General features: G+C 44.5%; 2 protein-coding genes across 2 annotated transcripts in view; one reads left to right on the forward strand and one right to left on the reverse strand.

Moving 5' to 3' along the window:
• The window catches only part of lama4 (laminin, alpha 4), a 156,049-nt gene extending 150,534 nt beyond the window's left edge, over nt 1-5,515 (reverse strand). Inside the window, exon 1 of the mRNA XM_082148436.1 lies at nt 5,220-5,515. Within this exon, the coding sequence (XP_082004562.1) occupies nt 5,220-5,315 (96 nt within the window). The 5' untranslated portion in view covers nt 5,316-5,515. The remainder of the gene's footprint in view (nt 1-5,219) is intronic.
• The window catches only part of LOC309482909 (uncharacterized protein), a 170,433-nt gene that overhangs the window by 139,044 nt on the left and 9,204 nt on the right, over nt 1-22,185 (forward strand). The window lies entirely within an intron of this gene.

Genomic DNA, 22,185 nt, shown 5'->3' on the forward strand with positions numbered 1-22,185 from the left:
ATTTATGGACAAGTGTTCGGATCCCGTTCCAGGGGGCGCTGTTGAGCCCCCCTGCCACGCCCGGGTACCAGCTTCAGCCCGGCCCTGATGGCCGCACGTTCTGACCTGTGTGCAAAGTTTCAAGAGTTTTCGAGCACGTTTAAGGCCCCAAAAGCCCCTGAAACCTTGAAAAACAGGAATTTTAAACAAATCTCACTCAAAAGACAAATCCCCCCACCCCTCACACACACAGAGACGCAGAGGCAGAGAGAGAGAGGGAGAGAATTCTCCAAAAAATCACATTCAAACCAAAATATCTCACTTCCTGTTGGTCACAGCTTATGACTATAAATTAGAAAGTTGTCCGGCTTGATGAGAACAATATACATAACGATTTTTGTGACTCTACTTAAAACTAAGCCCCCACTTATGACTAAAGGTGGCGCTACTGAGCCCCTCACCACGCCCGTTTCTGAAACTTTGCACATGTCTACGGGCTAATAAATGTGATGTGTCTGTCGAGTTTCATCCAATTTCAAGTATGTTAAGAGTCTCAAAAGCATCAAAAAAGAATATTAAAGTTTGAAGCGTTGCCATGGCAACAGTATTAAAGATATCAAAAATCCTTTCACAGGTCTACATCTGCCGTGTGTTTACATTATACACATAAAGTTTGAAGCAAATCGGGTAAAAATAAGAGGGTGATTTCAAAGCATTTTGAAAGGGACACACTTCCTACTGCCAGTTGGTGGCGCTATAACTTTGACTCACAATAGTCACATCCATGTGATCGGCCTCTTACAACAAACACACTGCTGAAGTTTAATCAAGATCAGTTAATGTATGCAGGAGTTATAACACACTTCCTGTTTCCATTATTCGCCATAAATTTGCTTCCTCGCCACAGCCAAACCGTTTGAGATATCAAAAATCCGTCCGCAATTTATCATCCTCAATGTCTTGACTTCATGCTGACCGAGTTTGGAGGCGAATGGATGAATTCCCTAGGAGGAGTACATTAAATTCCACAGCATGCGTTTCCAAACAACCCATAATAGCCGACTTCCTGTTGGGCTGGCGTAAAAAGTAAAAGTACGAAAGTTGTTCGGCCCGATGAGATCTATATGTGTACCGAGTTTCATATTATTACATGCAAGCGTGTCTGATGTATGGACCAAGTTTTCGGACCCCGTTCAAGGGGGCGCTGTCGAGCCCCCCTGCCACGCCCGGGTACCAGCTTCAGCCCGGCCCTGATGGCCGCGGGTTCTGACCCGTGTGCAAAGTTTCAAGAGTTTTCGAGCACGTTAAGGGTCTCAAAAGTGCCCGAAAGGTTGACAGAAAAATAAGAATAAGAAGAATAATAATAATAAATAATCCTACCGAAAACAATAGGGCCTTCGCCCTTTCAGGGCTTGGGCCCTAATAATAATAATAATAATAATAAATAATCCTACCGAAAACAATAGGGCCTTCGCCCTTTCAGGGCTTGGGCCCTAATAATCCTACCGAAAACAATAGGGCCTTCGCCCTTTCAGGGCTTGGGCCCTAATAATCCTACCGGAAACAATAGGGCCTTCGCCCTTTCAGGGCTTGGGCCCTAATAAATAATCCTACCGGAAACAATAGGGCCTTCGCCCTTTCAGGGCTTGGGCCCTAATAACGAGATAATTGTGTAGTGAAGTATTTTGTCCTCGCGGCTGCAGCAACTTGCGCTCTAATAATAGGCAAAATAGGCTACAGAATATTTCGTTCTGTATTGACAGACAATATTTGAAAATCGATCATATATATTTTTTTATTACATTTATATCTGCATTTATGTAAAAACTTAAACTTTCAAACATCAAAATGTCATTTATTAATATGTTTTCATGTCAAAATGACATACAAACATCTTTTCCTATTCTATTTTGCCTGGAAACGCTTCCAACACGCTTGCGTGTCGCGTGAAAAATAGGCGTCGGTTCTATTTATAGCATGCACGCGTTTTCCGCGCGGCTCGAGGCGCGCCTGAGACGCGCGTGTCACGCAGGCAGTGTGCAAGCTCTAACCTGTTAACAGGGGAGCCGAAATAAAAACGGACACGCCACGCAGCCAGTGTGTCGCCGGCCTCAACCTCCGACAGTTTTTAATGTTTATCAGACAATAACTACTCAAGATTTTGCTTTAGTATAATTTTCGGGACATTAGGGCCAGATTCGGGATTCGGGACAACAGTTTAGATTTCGGGACTGTCCCGAATTTTTCGGGACGTCTGGTCACCCTAGCCCACCAATATTAGATAAAGTTGATCACTGTAATTAAATTGCAATTAAACATTAGTTATTAATGTTAGAAATATGAAATATAATGAACATTTGCCATTTTAGAATTTGGCTAATCAAGGTTACTTAGGGTCTGTTTACACGACACCATTTTCAACTGAAAACATAAAACTCTTTATGCGTTTTGGCCGTTCGTTTACACGACAACAGCGTTTTGGGTGCCTGAAAACGCTAACTTTTGAATACGGGTTTCAAAGTGCAAGTTTTTGAAAACGGTCTCCGTATAAACAACAAAAACGTGAATCTCTGAAGCAGGGCCGGCTCTGTAAATCTGGGGGCCCTAAGCAGGATAATTTTGGGGCCCTGCCTTGCAGTGAATAATCAACGCTATCTCACGACCAATTCGTACGAATTCGTACAATGATAAAAAGTTGGATAATTCGTACGACCTCAATTTGTACGATTTGTCTAAACCCACGTGATGGGTAGGTTTAGGGGCGGGGTCAGGGGTAGGTCATTCGTATGAATTCATACGAATTGGCCAAGTCGTAAAATATGTACGATTTTGCAAAAAATCTATTTTGCAAAAAATACGAATTAAGTTAGAACGTAATTCGTACGAGTCAGTTCGTATGAATTCGTACGAATAAGCCACCTCGTAGAATTTGTACGTTTTCCCGTGAGTATTGCCACCGCAAACCAGCAACTGTATAAAATCTAACCCTTACACAAATTCTGAGATAATTAAGTCATTAATTCAGAAAAACAGAACAAATATTTTTATTTCAAGAAAACATTATCTCATAATTTTGAGATAATTAAGTCATTAATTCCGAAAAACAGAGCAAAAACTTTTTTTCATGAAAAATTATCTCGTAATTCTGAGATAATTAACTCATTAATTCAGAAAAACAGAGAAAATTTTTTTTTTTTCTCAAGTGAATGCAATACGCTTCCGTAATAAAAGAGATAAAAAATTCTGCAAAAGATTCTAGTTTGAGTTGGTATTTATTTTTAATATATTACAAAAGTACAAAAACACTACTTCAGCGAACAAGCATTAGCCAAATGTGTATATAAAATGTTTAGTTATAAAATAAATACATAAATCTAATAAAAACTCTAGGTAACACTTTTTACATTTTACAGAGGCATTGTTGCACATTACATGTAGTTCATACAAAAATAATTCTACAATTAAAACTGCTTAAAATGTGGATTTCGTTGGAGTATAGTGCCTCTACTATGGGATAATGTCCACTTTAACGCACCCTCTGGTTGCAGAGAAACAGCGCCGCGAATTGTGCAGAAAATGCAATTAGGCCGCTCTTTGTGCATCGTGTAATGTGCCAAGTTTAAAAATTCATACAAAAAGAATTCTACAGTAAAAACTGCTTAAAATTTGGATTTCGTTAGAGAAGCAGCTCTACTATAATGGGATAATGTCCAATTTAACGCACCCTCCGAGGCTGCCGTGAAATAGCACCGCGAATTGGGCTGAAGGTGCAATAAGCGGTTATTTGTGCATTGTGTAATGTGCCAAGTTAAAAAATTCATACAAAAAGAATTCTACAGTAAAAACTTCTTAAAATTTGGATTTCGTTAGAGTAGTAGCTCTACTATAATAGTATTTTTTTTCTCCTTTTTTCTGCACCCGATTTCATTTTTGCGGTCAAATTTCCAAGTCCAGGGAAGACAACGATTTTACACGGTTGGTTGACTGTTAAACCGCAGCGACACCGGCGAGTACCATCTGTAGTTAGGGGGCCCCCTAGTGGCGGCGGGGCCCTAAGCAGCCGCTTAGTTCGCTTATAGGGAGAGCCGGCTCTGCTCTGAAGACGATGACATCATGCACATGCGTATTACGTGTTCAGTCTGTAGTGTTTCATCGCGGTTTAATGGTCTGGCAGCAGATTACAGCGTTTTTAGTTGTTTTCGCAGATCCGTGTGAAAGGGGATCGTTTTGACAATGGTGTCGCCTGTACGCAGAAAACTCAAAGGACTCAAAGCAGATTGTTGTCGTGTAAACGTACCCTTAGCTGCCTACTTTGAGAAACAGCCTTTGTATCGGAAACATGTCTATAATGGCTCTAGCTCTAAAATGGTCTAGCTTACTATGCTTGGAACACAACTTGAATTTGTTCTCATCCACAGGGAAGTTTTCCCACACTCTTGGGTACCCACTAGAGCAGTATTTCCCAACCCCAACAGATGGCCTCCATTCGCTCTCTGTTGCATTTCTGGTGGGGAGTGACTATTAGACCTTCTACTCTCAACAGCTGCTGGTTGGGTAGGTGGGGGTGGGAGCAAACTTACAGAGCATAAGACTAATAAACCCCTCTCTCCATTTAGACCATTTTAACTGTTTGTTTTCATAGCATATTTAACACTGAAGTTACCTGATGTTTAATGTAGCATTAGATTTAACACAGCAAGTCCACACCCAAACAGCCAAGTCAAACATTTCCTTCAGACAAACAACTATTGACGATTCTCAAAATCTCCAGTACGAACAGCCCATAGAAAAATGATATTGCTCTAAAGTTGTTTCATTTAAGTCATATTTATTTATATAGCCTAGTGCTTTTTATTCTACACATTGTTTCAAAGCAGCAACTTTATCTCTGATATTTTCCCTTTAATTCTTCAGGAGAGATAAAAACACATAAATGAGGTACTCAATGACATACAGTAAGAACTAGCATAGCCTCGCTCAAATCATTTGAACGCTGAATTTGATTAGAAATATTAGAGCATATTGAAATCTCTTTTGATTGCTGTCTTTAGTATCTGATAATTTTGAGTACTTGCAGAGTTAAAAAGAATGCAACATTATTAAGGAAATTGCTCTGGATAAAAGTATATGTGCAACATCTGCAAACAACATGTAATAAAGAAACTGAAGTGAATAATTTTAGTTCTATGTTTATTTTGAAACCTTTGGCACATGATGTTAATTCAAAAGAGAGGTCTTACCCTGTAGACTGTGTTAAACTGTTGCGATGAAGCTGTATGCGTGAGTGCTGACAAGATGTAGAGAACGCAGATAGATCCCAACAGCAGAGAGGCCATGATTCCCCCTGCAACTATTCTAAAAGCCCAGCAATGTGTGTGGTTGTGTTCCCTGCTGTAGAGTCTTTCTCACATCTACTTCTTCCCAGGCTATTTTTTTGTCCTTTCTCAAGCCTATGTAATTTGTGCTGCTGTTCTCTTCTTCTCTCGCTTACGCCCTGCCCTGCCAAGCTGGACTTCCTCCCTCGAACACCCTCGGCCCCCCTCTTCCTCACTCACACTTTTCCCTCACAGGATCTTGAATGGAAATCACATGCAGCTGAGGAAAAAATGAGTTTAAAGAATCCAAACTGAGGGAGTGGGACTCTTTATGTTTTCTACTGTAACTTCTGCTGTTGTTACCCTAAAGGCGAATAAATGTTGCCTGATTGGCAGAGAGAAAGTAATGGTCAGCTCACAGTACCCTTTGACCTTGGCTGTGGCCCTCCCCCTCCCTCTCCCTGTGGATGTCTCTTAACCTCTCTAACCCACTGGAAATGCCATCTCCTACAACACACACATTCAGATGAGATGCATGACAACATATTAGGTACACAAAACTGGGTCAGTTTTCTGCTCGTGTTTTATTTTGTTTTATTTGGTTGTTCGTCCAGTGATTCTTAGTTCATGGATTCCTTTCAATTCCTGGAGACTTGCCGCTCTGCACATTTTGAATGTCTCTCTTATCTGACACTCTCCTAATGAGCTGATGATCTGAATTAGGTGTGTTAGATAAGAGAGAAATCATTTCTGTTCTCTTCTTTCCTTCAGTGATTCTGCTTGTTAACAGGCTTATTAAGGCTGAGGTGACTCCATATGTAATATACACAGATTTGTGTGGCTCAGATAAGGTCCAGTTCTGGTTTATTTCTTTGCTCTTGGCTGACGGCACCCAAGGGCAGTCATTCCATGCTGCATGTGGGCAAGATCATCTTTCCATGTGTGCCAGATGTGGGCCGGATCTGGGACATCACAATGTTGCTATGTGGGCAGAAGCGCAGACATTGAGTTAAGTCACGTCAAGTCACCTTTATAAAGCGCTTTTTACAAAACAGATTGTCAAAGCAGTGATTGTTTTGGCTGTACAGCAGCTCTAAAAGAAAGTCATTTACCAGTTTAGATAAGTTCCACATTTGTTCATTTCCATTGTAAAAACCTATTAATTTAGGGGCCGTTTACATGACACTGTTTTTAACTGATAACAGAAACCTTTTTATGCGTTCTGGCCATTCATTGGTGGCCTGAGAATGCAAACTTTGGTTTCAATGTCAAGTTTTTGAAAACGAGTTTTGAAAACGACATCGGTTCCATCTCTGTGTAAACTTAAAAAAATGTGAATCTGTGAAAACGGTGACGGAATGTACATGCGTATTACATGTTTAGTCTATAGGTATGTGCTTTCGAATGCGTATGTGTGCAGGGCGTAGTCTTTCTTCACAAAGTGACATCGCCAAATTACTTGTCTGGCATGCAATAATACAGCGTTTTTAGTCTCTTTCGCGGATCCGTGTGATGGGTAATCATTTTGATCATGTTGTCATCTGTACAGAGGAAAAAACGTTTCCATTTTTAGGGGTGGTGGTGGCGCAGTGGATAAGACACATGCCTTTGGTGTGAGAGACCCGGGTTCGAATCCACTGTGAGACACCAATGTGTCCCTGAGCAAGACACTTAACCCCTAGTTGCTCCAGAGGCGTGCGACCTCTGACATATATAGCAATTGTAAGTCGCTCTGGATAAAAGCGTCAGCTAAATGTAAATGTAAATGTACAGTTTTTAGTACAACGTTTCATCATTGTCGTGTAAACGTACCCTTAGTTCAATTATCGATACAGCAGCTCTGTTCAGTTCTCATACAATGTTGTCAAAGCAGGCAGATCTAAAATATTATGAATAACACGTCCCCAACTGAGCAAGCCAGAGGCGACAGTGGAAAGGAATTGAGGGGGGGACAAAAAAGCAAGACAAAACAGGAAATGAAGGCAAACTAAACAACACAGGGAACATGTGACAATAAATAAATGGTTTTTAATTCCAGTCACTCGGAGAGAGCTCCATGAACAGAGTCACCAGGGTCAGAATTTAGAACCACTGCAATAAATGCTAAAAAATATATATAAATAATTATAATGATCTTAATAATTATTATAGGCAGATTATTCTTTTTATATATATTTTGTGGAAGACATTATGTTGATTCATAGTACAGATCTTGATAAAACTTCAACATTGATTTTATAAGTCATTTTAACAACCATTCAGCATTAAAGGAGTAGTTCACTTTAAAATGAAAATTACCCCATGATTTACTCAAGCCATAGGTGTATATGACTTTCTTCTTTCAGACGAATACAATCGCAGTTATATTAATAAACGACTGATGCTTCCGAGCTTAATAATGGCAGAAGAATGTCATATACACCTAGGATGACTTGAGGGTGAGTAAATCATGGGGTAATTTTCATTTTAAAGTGAACTACTCCTTTAAATTTGATTAAATCCCTGACTAACCTTAACCCTAACCTCAGGGGGACTGCTAAATGCACAACTTTCGTTTTGTTGAGTCTGGTTGTGTTCCGGCTCTGCAGTAGCAGCAGGGTCTTTCATCCGTACCTGAAAGGTCTAACCTTCTAATATGTGTGGCGCACAAATAGTATACATCTGTTCACACTAAGAGAACTTCCTGTCTCTCGTCAGATTAGTAATGTCCCATATATAGATCTGGGAGTCTTTTCCTCTGCTTCTCTGCACACCTGAAAAAACAGTAAATGGATTAATGAATCTGCCACTGGATGTTTATTTTTAGATTAAATAAAATAAAAATTCAGACATATTTCATAAAATTTATCAAAACTATGTATCTGTTTAATTATGGCTAGGTTAAATACATCTCTTGTGAAAAGGTAACCAAATATAATGTTTTCGGAAATGTTAATTGTAATGAAAAAAAAAATTGTAACTTAAATTAGCTCCGCTCCTGGGGACACATTGTCCTGTAGAGTTTAGCTCCAGCCCTAATCAAAATACCTTAACCAGCTCATTAAGAATGATTCCTGGATCAGAGATTGTTTTATTTTAGGGAGATGAGAGGGTCTGTATCTCTTACCATTGGAGAAAGTGTAATGGCTAACTTGATCACGTGAGGCACCTCAGCCTATCGTGTAATGGCAAAGTTTTATGACAGTCAGTTACAGTTTATGTTAATCAGTTTCTTGTTGAATAGCGCGTTGGTCTTGTGAATAATGTTCTATATTTGGTGATATATCGCTAGTAAAGGTACAGTAGGACTGCACTCTTTGTGGAATGTGCTTTACTGCAAAAAAAAAAAAAAAGAGCGCGTATATCTCTATTAGCTGCAAATTAGATACGAGTCAATGCAGGGTGTATATAAGTACACTGTAAAACATTTATTGTCAAATTAACAGTAACTTACTGGCAACAATTATCCAGAAGTTGCTGTATTTTCATTCAACAGTAAAATTACTGTAACACTAAATACAGTAGTGTTAAGCATACTGTACAATTAAATACATTATTTTACTGTAATTTTTTACCACGTTAAAACACAGTATTACACCGTTGATTTTTTTTATAATACTGTATAGTATTATACAATTATGAAATGTTATTTTATTACTTTTATAGTGCTACTGTGTTACCTGTAGAATATGTAGAAAATCTGTAGGAATATTATTTTAACAGTTAATGGGAAATAGAAAAAAAGAACAATTGAAGCTTTAACTGCACAGCAAGGTTTATTGTGTATTTTTGAACAATACATTAGTAATAATAATGTAATATAATACAACAATAAAAATCTGTTTTAAAAGAAGACTAATGAACAATATATATTTAATAATTAAGATCAGTGAACAATTCATGTATTTCAATTCATGCAAAAATTATCCTGAACAGGTAAAAAAAGAAACTTAGAAAGAAAGCAAGACAGGTGAGGATGAAGGCCAGGTGAGGAGGGTAGTGATGGTGTCAAGTGGTAGAAGAGCGACAGCATTTCTGATAATCCTGCAAGGAATGATAAGCACAAATCAATCAGAGGCAAAAAAAACAACTAATAATCAAAAAAAAACTAACTCACATTATCAACACCTTTTTAGGAGAATTTTTTTTGCCTATGGTATCCACCTTATTTTTCACGGAAGAGAGGGCACGGCCATTTATAAATGAAATGTGTCTGTGTCACGGTTGTTGAATGCATTGGTTCCTTCTTGTCTCGTGTCTATGTTGTTTATGTGTGAGTGGGCGTTGTCCCACTCACGTGTCCGTCAGCGCTCCAGCTGATAATCATCATCATCACAATCACTGTTCACAGCTGCGATTCATTTCCGTTCCCTATATATACTCACACCATTCTCTGTTCCAGTGTCGGATTGTTTGTTGAGGTCCTGTGATTGCTGTGTCAGTGTTTCCTTGGAGTTGCCGTGTCTGTGTTCGCCCTGCCTTGTCTTCCTGCCGTTCGTGTTCTTCGTCATTGAATTCACCGCACTCCAGCACCGGATTTAGGATTATTCACCTTCACTGCACCAGCGCACCACAGACCATCAAGTCCCTGCACGAGCCTGAGTCGCCGCCTTCCTGAACTGTTTGTGTTTCATTGTGAGCCAAATAAACGCTTTGAGTATCTGCAATTGCTTCCGGTTTTGTTTACCATGACAGAACAATCCGACCATTCCATGGAAGCAGCAGGTGACGCCGCAGCAACGATGGATGACTTTGTTCGTGCAAGTATTCAAAGGATGGACGCTCAGGACCGCCATCAAGGAGAAGCGGCGCGCGCGATTCAGGCTCTCGTCACGCAGGTGTCCGAGCTGACCCAGCGATTTCAACATCTGCAACCTCCCGCTGCGCCAGCCGCACCGCCCGTCCCTCCCACACCACCGATGCCCGCCTCCCAGTCGGAACCTCGCCTTCCGACTCCTGAGCCATACTCTGGTGAGCCAAACTTTTGCCGGCCATTTTTGACTCGATGCAGCATGCATTTTGCTCTCCAGCCCCGAACCTTCGAGAGAGAGGAGTCCAAAGTGGCGTTTGTACTCACTTTACTGACTGGGAGAGCGGCACTTTGGGGGACGGCGGTGTGGGAAAACCAAGAGCCATGCTGTTCCTCGTTCCAGGAGCTCTCCTCGGAGATGAGACGAGTTTTCGACCGCGCGGTCGCGGGGAGAGAGGCTGCCAGGGCTTTATCTGAACTACGTCAGCGGGAATGATCAGTTTCGGATTATGCCATCGAGTTCAAGACCCTGGCGGCCGAGTGTCGCTGGAACAAGGAAGCGCAGTGGGATAGGTTCCTGCATGGGCAACAAGATGCATCCATGCGCGTTTTTATCTCATCGTTTATCACCAGCCGAACAAAATTACGACATTGGCAACAGGGAGTTGTTGGCGGTCAAGTTAGCCTTGGAAGAATGGCGTCATTGGTTAGAAGGGTCCGGGGTACCCTTTATCGTCTGGACGGATCATAAGAATCTGGAGTACATTAGATCCGCCAAAAGGTTGAACTCCAGGCAGGCTCGGTGGGCACTTTTTTTCGGCCGTTTTGATTTTACTCTCTCGTATCGTCCGGGTTCCAAAAACATCAAACCCGATTCTTTGTCGCGTATTTTTGATCGATCCGAACACGCACCTACTCCCGAGCGTATTTTTCCTGAGACCCTAATTATCTCTACGCTCACTTGGGAGGTCGAATCGAGAGTCAAGAAGGCTCTAGAAGGGGTAACGCCTCCGATCCGGTGCCCATCGAACCGCTTATTTGTGCCGGAGGAACTACGCCCAGATGTTATTCGGTGGGGCCATTGTTCTAGTCTAGCCTGTCATCCAGGAGTTAGTCGCACCCTCTATTTGGTCAAACAACGATTCTGGTGGCCGCTTATGGCTCGCGATGTTCACGATTTTGTTTTGGCTTGCTCAGTTTGTGCTATTGGCAAGTCGTCCAATCGACCCCCAGATGGGTTACTCCAACCGCTGTCGGTGCCTTCAAGACCCTGGTCCCATATCGCACTAGATTTTGTTACCGCCCTCCCACCATCCCAGGGTAACACGGTAGTTTTAACCGTGGTGGACCGATTCTCGAAGGCAGCCCACTTTGTTCCCTTGCCCAAATTACCTTCAGCCAAGGAGACAGCGGTTGCAGTCGTTAGCCAAAAGGCACCAAGGCCAAAGCCGATCGCCACCGGTCTAGGCCTCCCGTATACGTCGTCGGTTCCAAAGTGTGGCTTTCTACTAAGAACATTCCGCTCCGCTCCGTATCCAATAAATTGGCTCCTAAATTCATTGGCCCGTTTTCTGTCACCAAGATTGTCAGTCCGGTGGCAGTCCGCCTCAACCTTCCTCCAGTGTACAGGAGAATTCATCCGGTATTCCATGTGTCCAAAATCAAACCCGTTTTTTTTTCCCGCATTAATCTGCCGGCCCCGGTTCCCCCACCGCCGCGTCTCGTAGATGGGGAACCAACTTATTCGGTCCGTCGCATTCTGGACTCTAGGCGGAGGGGACGCGGATTCCAGTACCTGGTGGACTGGGAAGGTTACGGTCCGGAGGAGAGAAGTTGGGTTCCGGCTCGTGACATCCTGGATCACTCTCTTATCGATGATTACAATCGACAGGTAAGGGAGTCTGGGAACGCCGTGAGGCGTTCCTAGAGGAGGGGGTACTGTCACGGTTGTTGAATGCATTGGTTCCTTCTTGTCTCGTGTCTATGTTGTTTATGTGTGAGTGGGCGTTGTCCCGCTCACGTGTCCGTCAGCGCTCCAGCTGATAATCATCATCATCACAATCACTGTTCACAGCTGCGATTCATTTCCGTTCCCTATATATACTCACACCATTCTCTGTTCCAGTGTCGGATTGTTTGTTGAGGTCCTGTGATTGCTGTGTCAGTGTTTCCTTGGAGTTGCCGTGTCTGTGTTCGCCCTGCCTTGTCTTCCTGCCATTCGTGTTCTTCGTCATTGGATTCACCGCACTCCAGCACCGGATTTAGGATTATTCACCTTCACTGCACCAGCGCACCACAGACCATCAAGTCCCTGCACGAGCCTGAGTCGCCGCCTTCCTGAACTGTTTGTGTTTCATTGTGAGCCAAATAAACGCTTTGAGTATCTGCAATTGCTTCCGGTTTTGTTTACCATGACAGTCTGGCTTCCGGTGTCATACGCTTATAGTTATTTCTAGCTGTACAAAAAAGCTTGCTATGCTTCTTGATATTTTGATGTATTGAATTTGTCGTAAACACTAGTTTGTAGCACAAATATTTTTATTATTTACAGCACTTTGTTATTCATCTCGTTATTTCCATATAGCGGGTAATGAACCGGAAGTCTCGCACATTCACAGAAAATAGCTTAGGTACTGTAGGCTACTTTAGTTTTTACATATAAGAAACGCGTTCAACATGGACACGCAAGCGGTTTTCTGTGGTAACGAACAAATACTCTATAAAAGAGAATGAACATGTCCTGTATCAGAAGCTAAAGTAATAAATATTGAGAAGGCAATGGCCCATATTCTATATCTCTGACTCCAAACAATCGGCCACTGATCAGGGCTGCGTTTCCCCAAAGCATTGTAACCTTAAATTGATTATAGAGCAATTACCACCAATGGTCTCTACGATCAGTTTAGGCTTACAATGCTCACGATAGTCAGTTCCTTTAGATATGTCTGTCGACTTTATGCTTACTAATTTTAATGATGAAAAAGACGTGAGTGAGCTCACGCCGTGAGAGGTGAATGTGAACGCTGAGCGGCAGCAGGTTAGATTAAATTAACGCAGATATGAGGTGTGTATAATTTAAACTAAATAACTCCCGCTTGCTCTGCTGATCATTTCTCTTCTGTTCGATTCTCGATTTTGAATCAAATTTCATTTAGATATATGCATAGATTTGATTTTAGATTTGATCATAGATTTTAAATCTATTCTATGCATATATCAAATTGAAATTTGATTCAAAAGAGAATTCCCAATTCCAAAAGTACCGCCTCTTTTGAATCAAATCGTGACCCAAAGAATCGATTTGAATCGAATAGTTGAATCAAAAGATTCCCACCCCTATTACATTTCATTATATTTTAACTTTACCTGTTGTCTTCATTATTTAATGTATGTTTGAGAACATTTAAAACTTAAAATAAATTAATATTTGACATTGATTGTGATAATGATCAACACTGACTGACATGAAACATTTTATCAAGATGATTTTTGACCATATCACTCAACCCTATTTTTACCATTTCATGTTTTAATTAAAACTTATTTAAAGAGATGTTACAATTATAATATAAAAATACAAATTATTTGACTTATACAAGGCATATTTGTTAAATGGAAACTGTGAAGGGAACATAATTACATTTTAAAACAGACTATCAATTTGAAAAATGTATGGTTTAAGTCATTTCCACCCTTTTTGGATTTTTCTAAATACAGATTCAGACACAAATAATTTCTACAGATATGGGCTCCGCTGCACATCCCTAATATTACTCTTACCTTAATGATTTTGCCAATCATATTCTGCTAAGTCCCTTGTGGATTCAAGGCCATGGTCTTCCTCCGAACAACTCTTTCTGCTCACCTGGAACTGTGATGTTCATTAAAATTTTCAGGATTTATCCTGAAAAGAAACCTGTAAACACAAATTAAAAAAAAAATATTTTCCAACTGAATCAAGAGTGATCACAATATGTAGCATCATCTGTAATAAGTCACATCACAATAGGGGATAAGCTCTAAACCATCACTTGTGCAAAATATAAAGCCATTGGTGTTACTAATAGAAATCAATTTGTAACAAAAGTGTATGAATGAACGTAATCGGTTACTAACGTAACCTCGGTTCTCTCTAGAAGAGGGAACGAGTATTGCGTAAGTTAGCTTACGCTACGGGAAAGTCATCTTTTCTCGAGATCTGAAGCCAAAATATTATCCTTAATTTTTATAATTTTGTCAACGCAGTGCAGCAGCACGCAGACCTAGGGCAGGCTTACTAGCGTGCCCTGCGGCTGCCCTGCGGCAACTGCAGCAGCCTATCGCTGAGCCTTAGACGTGACGTCACGTCCAATGAGCGCGCTTGGCGCGCCTCATGCGTCACAGCCCGCGAAAGAGGGGGTGTGGCTTAGCGTATACAAGCGAGGCTCAGAGGCTGCTTCACTGGATTCTGTCGCTGAAGCGAATGAGCTCGTGGCGCGAGCAGGGCGGGTTACGCAATACTCGTTCCCTCTTCTAGAGAGAACCGAGGTTACGTTAGTAACCGATTACGTTCTCTTACGAGAGGTCCTCTCGTATTGCGTAAGTTAGCTTACGCTACGGGAACTCCCTTGTCAACGCCGTGCGCGCCCAGCATCCACTAAATGAGTCCCAGGGGAAGTCCGGGGAACACGATGAGTGGGAACCGGGCGGCCAATAGAATGGCTACGGCCGGCCGGTCTGAGCTGATAAACCCTTGTATAATGCAGCTCAACCAGGAGAGCTAAATCAACCGCAGTAGCCCGCACACAGACAGTGGGCCGGCCTACGCGTGACTTAGACTGATAAAACTTTCGCCTGCAAGGCAGGAACTTCCAGGTTGTAAAACCTAACAAATGTCGAGGGGGAGGCCCAGCCCGCCGCCGTACAAATGTCATGAATGGAAATTCCGCTGGACCAAGCCCACGAAGAGGCCATGCCTCTGGTGGAGTGAGCCCTGATGCCCAGAGGGCACTGCAGGTTTTTAGACGCATAAGCAGCTGCGATAGCGTCCACTATCCATCTGGACAGGCTGTGTTTCGAGGCGGCGAGACCTTTGGTGCGCCCACCAAACGAAACGAAAAGCTGCTCCGAGCGCCTGATAGCGGCGGAGCGTGTGACGTAATTTCTCAGCGCTCTGACCGGGCAGAGGAGATTACCATCGACCTCGCTGCCGGAAGGCGGCAGGGCTGAGAGAGAAATTACCTGTGCTCTGAAGGGAGTGCCCAATATTTTGGGGACGTAACCATGCCTCGGTTTAAGAATGACTTTCGAGTCATTAGGTCCGAACTCGAGGCACACGCCGTTAACGGATAACGCGTAAAGGTCTCCCACACGTTTGACTGAAGACAGAGCTATCAGAAAAACGGTTTTGAGCGTGAGGTATTTCATATCCACAGTTTCTATGGGTTCAAAGGGATGCGCTTTCAGGGCCTCTAGGACCAGCGAAAGATCCCACATAGGAACCGAGGGGGGGTCGTGGGGGGTTCATCCTCCTGGCTCCCCTAAGGAAGCGGGTGACGAACTCGTTCCTTCCTAATGCGCGGCCCAGCGCCGAACCGGCAAAAGCTGAGATGGCCGCAACATAGACTCGTAGAGGGGGCTCTAGACTGGGTGATCGTGTTCATAACCCCTTCTGGCAGGTCAACGGGTATCCGTTGAGTCTCCATGCATGCAGAGACCAGCGCTCTGGATGGGGATGCCAGATCGAGCCGCGGGCTTGAGAGAGAAGGTCTCTTCTCGCCGGAATCGGCCAGGGGACTGTGTCTGCCAGCTGTATTAGCTCCGGGAACCAAGTCTGGTTCTCCCAGTACGGGGCTATGAGGAGCACCGTGTGGCGCGCTTCCCTGGTTCTCCTGATGACTTGTGGCAACGGCGGGAAGGCATATAGTGGGCCGCTGGGCCAGGTCTGGGCCAGCGCGTCCTCGTTCTTCGTAAAGAACTTTGGGCAGTGAGCGTTGTCTTTTGACGCAAAGAGGTCGACTTTCGCTTTGCCGAAACGGCGCCACAGTGACTGGACTGTTTGGGGATGCAAGGACCACTCCCCAGGGGGAACATTGTCCCTGGACAGTCTGTCGGGACCCTCGTTCAGGTGCCCAGGCACATGCGCGGCTCTCAGCGAGCGCAGTGAGTGCTGAGCCCACACGAGGAGGTGTTCCGTCAGGGTGCAGAGCATTTTGGATCTGACGCCGCCCTGGCGGTTCACGTAGGCCACTACTGATGTATTGTCCGTGCTGACTAGAACATGGTGACCTTGGAGGACTGGGAGGAAGTGCCTGAGCGCTTTCTCGACGCGAGCATCTCTAGACAGTTTATGTGAAGGAGATTCTCCTGGTCTGACCAGCGGCCATAGACCGGTCTGCCTTCGAAGAGCGCTCCCCAACCTTGGTTGGAAGCGTCTGTCGAGACAACCTTCCGGTGCGAGATCGCTCCCATCGTCACTCCCGTGCGATACCATTCGGCTGCCAGCCAGGGCTGTAGGGCTGAAATGCAGCCTTGATTCACCCTGACTCGCGAGTCGCCGGCCGCCCAGGCTCGGTGAGGCACGCGCACTTTCAGCCAGCGTTGAAGCGGGCGCATGCGCAGTAAGCCCAGCTGAAGCACTGCTGCAGCTGAGGCCATATGCCCCAGGATTCGCTGGAATGTCCTCAGCGGAGCCTGGCTGCCCACCTGGAAGGATGCGGCGAGATGACGGATGCGGCGCGCGCGCTGCTCCGATAATCTGGCCGTCATAGCCACCGAGTCCAGTTCTATCCCAAGAAGGAGATTGACTGGCGGGGCGATAATGAGCTCTTGGTCCAGTTAACCGAGAGACCCAGGTTTTCCAAGTGGCTGAGAAGCACTGTTCTGTGAGACACAAGCTCTGTCTCTGACTGCGCCAGAATAAGCCAGTCGTCCAGATAGTTCAGTATACGCATTCCCCGTCTTCTGAGGGGAGCGAGAGCCGTGTCCATGCACTTCGTAAATGTACGGGGTGCCAAAGACAGGCCGAACGGCAGGACTGTGTATTGATATACCGTCGAAGGCGAATCTCAAGAATGGCCTGTGACGGGGTGTTATCTGGATCTGAAAGTTCGCGTCCTTCAGATCGAGAGAGATAAACCAGTCTCCTGGGCGAATTTGCGCGAGGATTTGTCTGGTTGTGATCATTTTGAACGGCAGTCTCATGAGGGCTTTGTTCAAATGTCTCAGATCTAAAATAGGTCTTAGCGCTCCGTCCTTCTTGGGTACGAGGAAGCACCGGCTGTAAAAGCCCGACTCGCTCAGAGAAGGATGGACCTGTTCTATAGCCCCTTTGTGCAGCAGCTTTGCTATTTTCTGCATGAAGCAGATGCGCTGCTTCTGAATTCACTCTTGTCTCCGTCCGTGCTAAAAAGCGCGGGGGACGGCGAGCGAATTGAAGCGAACAGCCGTGTTCTATAGTGTTCAGCACCCATTCTGACATGCCCTGGATAGCTTCCCATGCTTCCGCACGCATAGCTAGGGGTCGAATGGTCTCTGGGTTCAGATCGCCGCACTGCGCGAGATGGGGAACCTGTATCAGAGAAGATGGGGCGGCGCGCGCGCCGCCGGTGCTTGAACACGGGGGCTGGTAGACAGTAGTGACTGGCTGTACAGCGTATGACAGCTCGATCTTTATGGATGGGGCACATTTCGCTGTTAAAAACCCGTGTCGTGAGAGCGGCATGAGGGGTATCGTGTTTGTTAGTAAGTGTGCGCACTCGTGAGCGGGCGCAGGGCTTAAGTTTGTCACACGGCCAGTGTTTGAGCGCTTTAGAGGGTCTGCAGAATGGGTAACTGTGTGGCAGAGCGGGCAGTGGGTAGGTGTGGGCACAGAGTCGTGGACACATTCTCTACGCTTATCACTCGAGCGGCGCGTGCCCGCTTTATGAGAGTGCACTCTGAGCATTACCAGGGGAACCGTGTTTGTGTGTAGCAGTGAGCACGAGGGTGTGGGCACATTTTCTACTTTGACACCTTCGGCGTGAGCCGGACAACCCGAATTTATACTCTTTATGAGATTTATCTGGGCCGCCTTAAAAACGGCGTTTGTGTGCAGGCGAGCGAGTTGTGTTACTGGCTCGTTGGCTGCAATGTAAGCTGCTGCAGTAGCCTCTTGTAAGGGGACTGACAGAGCTGGGCGCTTTGATGGCTCATAAATACTCAAACACCATCCTTGTGAGCGGGAGGGTGCGAGATGCGGGTTCGCTTTCTGTATGTAAGAAAGCTGGCCGCGAGCTCGGAGAAGCAAACAGAAAAAATTGTATCTGCCGCCAGGGCCGGATTCGAACACGGGTCTCTGGCGAGAGCCTAATGTTCTGCCACTGAGCCACAGGGGAACGCGTAAGTTTTCAGTTAGCGCGAGCATATGACAGAGCGTCGCTCGTGACGTACGCTCTGATATCCCTTGAGAACGGCGCAGTTGCGCGGCTCGAACAAAGGGAGAGAGAGCGGGAAGATGTCATCATGTGCTGTGACATCGTTTGTTTGCAGGCGTGCGTGTATTAAAAACAGGCTCGTTTACTGCAATATTGATATTTCTAGTCGCCTGAGCTTAGGAGGGGACTGAGAAATGTGTAAGAAATGGAGGTGAGTGACGGGCGCGACCGAGACGCGGGGTAGCTTTCTTATAACGTAAAGGAAGCTAGCCCGTGACTGTCCACTTCTGACATCCCTTGTGAGCGGCGCCTGATTACGCGGCTTGACAGAGGGGGGTAAGCAGCTGTCTATGATAGCAGCGTTGTCTGCTTCATCCCCTGAGGCGACGGCAGTGCGGGCGAAAGCCGGCCGCTGCGCGTCGGGAGGTAGGGGGGAGAAGGAGATAGCGAGGCTCGCGGGAGGGGCTCCGGCGAGCGCTCAGCTACTGCATCCGGCTCTGGAGGCCTCTGAGCGCGGCGTTTCTTCTTTACGCGGCGCAGGCAGACGGAGAGGCAGGAGGAGGGTCCAACAAGGCGAGTCGAGCCCGCAGGGTCGACATCGGCATCTCCTCGGAGAGTTCGCAGCCGCCCGTAAGGGCGAGGGCTGCGTGGTCGAGGCCCAGGCAGAGAGCGCAGATCACATGGCGGTCGCTGTCGCTGAGCGCGGCTCTGCACGAGCCACAGGAGGAGCGAGGCATTTGCAACAACGCCTCGCGCTCTTTTAGATGCAGTGTGTCGCGGGGCGAACACACAAACACACACAACACAGAGCAAAGAAGGATATAATCCGCCGGATAGCGGAGCAGGCAGGGAAGGCTGAAGGCGGCGAAGACGGCCGGCTTCCTCAGGCTGATATCCTCGGCGTGCTGGTCGCTTGTTTCAACGGCGGCGGCTTCCTCAGAGTCCAGCGATGCGGAGAGCGTCGCTGAAGAGACAGAAATCAGTGAAGCAGCCTCTGAGGCTACGTTTACACGTAGGTGGCTATTTTCATAAACGGACATTTCACCCCTCTTCGTTTTCAAAAATAAAATCGTGCACACGAACCTGTGTATATGCTGTCAAGAGCATGCCAAACCTGTAGGTGTCAGTGTAACGAGAAGCTCAAGCCCACCTTAGCCAATCAGAATCCCGAAAATAGTCACATTCTGTGACGTCGCTACCTAAAACTCCGGTTTTCTCTGTTTACATGCAAACGTGCAAACGAAGATTTTCAAAATCTCCACTCTGGCCGGAGTTTTTAGAAAGAATCGGTTTCATTGGCGAATCCTCCGTTTGCGTGTAAACGAAGGGCGCAAACGAAGGGAAATGTCTCCGTTTTTCAAAATAACCATGTACGTGTAAACGGGGCCTGAGCCTCGCTTGTATACGCTAAGCCACACCCCCTCTTTCGCGGGCTGTGACGCATGAGGCGCGCCAAGCGCGCTCATTGGACGTGACGTCACGTCTAAGGCTCAGCGATAGGCTGCTGCAGTTGCCGCAGGGCAGCCGCAGGGCACGCTAGTAAGCCTGCCCTAGGTCTGCGTGCTGCTGCACTGCGTTGACAAAATTATAAAAATTAAGGATAATTTTTTGGCTTCAGATCTCGAGAAAAGATGACTTTCCCGTAGCGTAAGCTAACTTACGCAATACGAGAGAACCTCTCGTAAGAGAACATGGACTGAGGTAACTGCACAAGGTCCTGGCAGATCGCCAGGTCAGGTCCTCACAGACGTGTAAAAGAAAATTCTGATTTAGACAAAAATAATCGCGAATAAATCAATAAGAGGAATCGAAAATTTAATTTTATAACAATAATCCGAATCCTAACCTTGGGTATCCAATTTCAGGATACATGGATCGATTTTCAATTCCCAACCGTATGATATATAAAATAATGAACGCGCAGGCGCTTCCACCGACTTAAAATGGTAAATAACACAATTATTAGATCATTCTGACCTTATAAGAGGCTACAAATGCAATCTATGTTTATAAAATTACATTTATTAATCAAGTAGGCTAGCTATCAACATGAAGGAAATCCGCGTTACAGGCGTTATAGAACATAAGCCGCGGGCAGTTCTTCTAAACTAACATTAACCTGCTACTATTTAGTTTGCATAAAAAAAATATATAAAGATTCATCACTAACCAGATTTTTATGGCGAAAACTTCGCCGACAGACACAGCGACGCGATGCAAAGTCCTGTGCTCTCAACGTTAAGGGAACTGAAGAGTTATTCATAAAACGGCAGCTTGTGGTTATTTTTTGCGGTCATTTCGTACTACTGTATTTAAATTTACAGTAACATGTCCCAATGTCCCAAACTACATTGAAACCTAGAGTAGCCTATCATATTGTACACAGCTTATATTAAAATGTTGAGAATAAATTAAATTAAATATCTAAATCCTGGTCAGCTACTCTCTAAATAATTTTAAAGTTATTAGCTAGAATCCATGCATACAAATATTAAGATTTATTACTTACCATATGACGAAGTTCCAGGTCGGCAGAAACGACAGGTCTACACGATGCACTGACACAACAGAAAAACTCATTCAAATGCGCTCTCATGCACCCCCCACTGACAGAAATTAAGACTGTTAATGGTCACCCAGTCCTGAAAAGGTTTTATGTAAGGATAATGTTAGTAGGCTAGCAATTTTACTTGTGGAATTGTGTGTGGTGTTTTTCGCAGTCAATTTGCACTGCTGTATTTAGATTTACATGTCATAATGTCCCAGAATGCATTGAAAATCTACAGTAACATACTGTCAACTGTGTGCACAGTACATAACTGTTGAAAATACAAAATAATACTGTGAAAGCAACACAATCTACAGTAACATACTGTACATAGGTTATACAGCAAGAAACTGTTGAGAAAAACAGTATAATGCTGTGAAAATAACAGAAATCATTTACAGTGTACATTTAAGATTACATTAAAAACGTAATTGTAATTTTATACGCGTTTAATTCATTAAAATTAGTTGTTGTTGTTGTTTTTTTACCATCATTCATTAAAGCCACACCGTGGACTTTGTGACCTAAAGAGTTGACGCATACGAGTTTTTTTAAATGATTCTTCAGGCCAATATACAGCGTTTGACACTATTAATGCTCCGATCGGGGCTGCCCTCTTGAAATACCGCCTATGTAAGTTTGGAGAAGACGGACCGTCGTTGGCCAGGTCATGTGACCTGGAGAACGTATCGCTTTACGGCCGTCACGTGACCATAGGCTCTGATATACTCATGGAGCTAAGGCATTTGCTACTATTTTCCCGCCTGCTCGGCTCGCGGACATCCCCCTCCCCCCGGCTCTCCCTCGTTGTCCTCCGCGTCCTCTCCCTGTTTCGGGAGAGGACTCTGAAGATTCTTCAAGCGGTGAAGAAAATGACTGACAATAAAACGAACATCGGCATAAATGTGGATATATAATGTAATATTTACTGCGAAGTCTGGAAATCGTGTAACAAAACTGATATAAGTCACAACATAGCCTTCAGTTTCTTTGTCCTTTTACACATTCATATGTGTGTATTATTATTAGTGGCTTATGGGCAATTCTTAGACTACGGGCACTTTCATGTCCTTTGATCATATTTTATAAAAAACATTTAATTTTGAAAAATTAACACTTTCATAGTTAAATTTACAATGAAAGTACTTTAGGAACTTTTTACCGGTAGTCTACGATGATTTTTTACCTTTTTAAACATCATTATACATGCAAATATTGCTG

Source organism: Leuciscus leuciscus (genome assembly GCF_965113295.1).
Source record: "Leuciscus leuciscus genome assembly, chromosome: 19".
Taxonomy (NCBI): domain Eukaryota; kingdom Metazoa; phylum Chordata; class Actinopteri; order Cypriniformes; family Leuciscidae; genus Leuciscus; species Leuciscus leuciscus.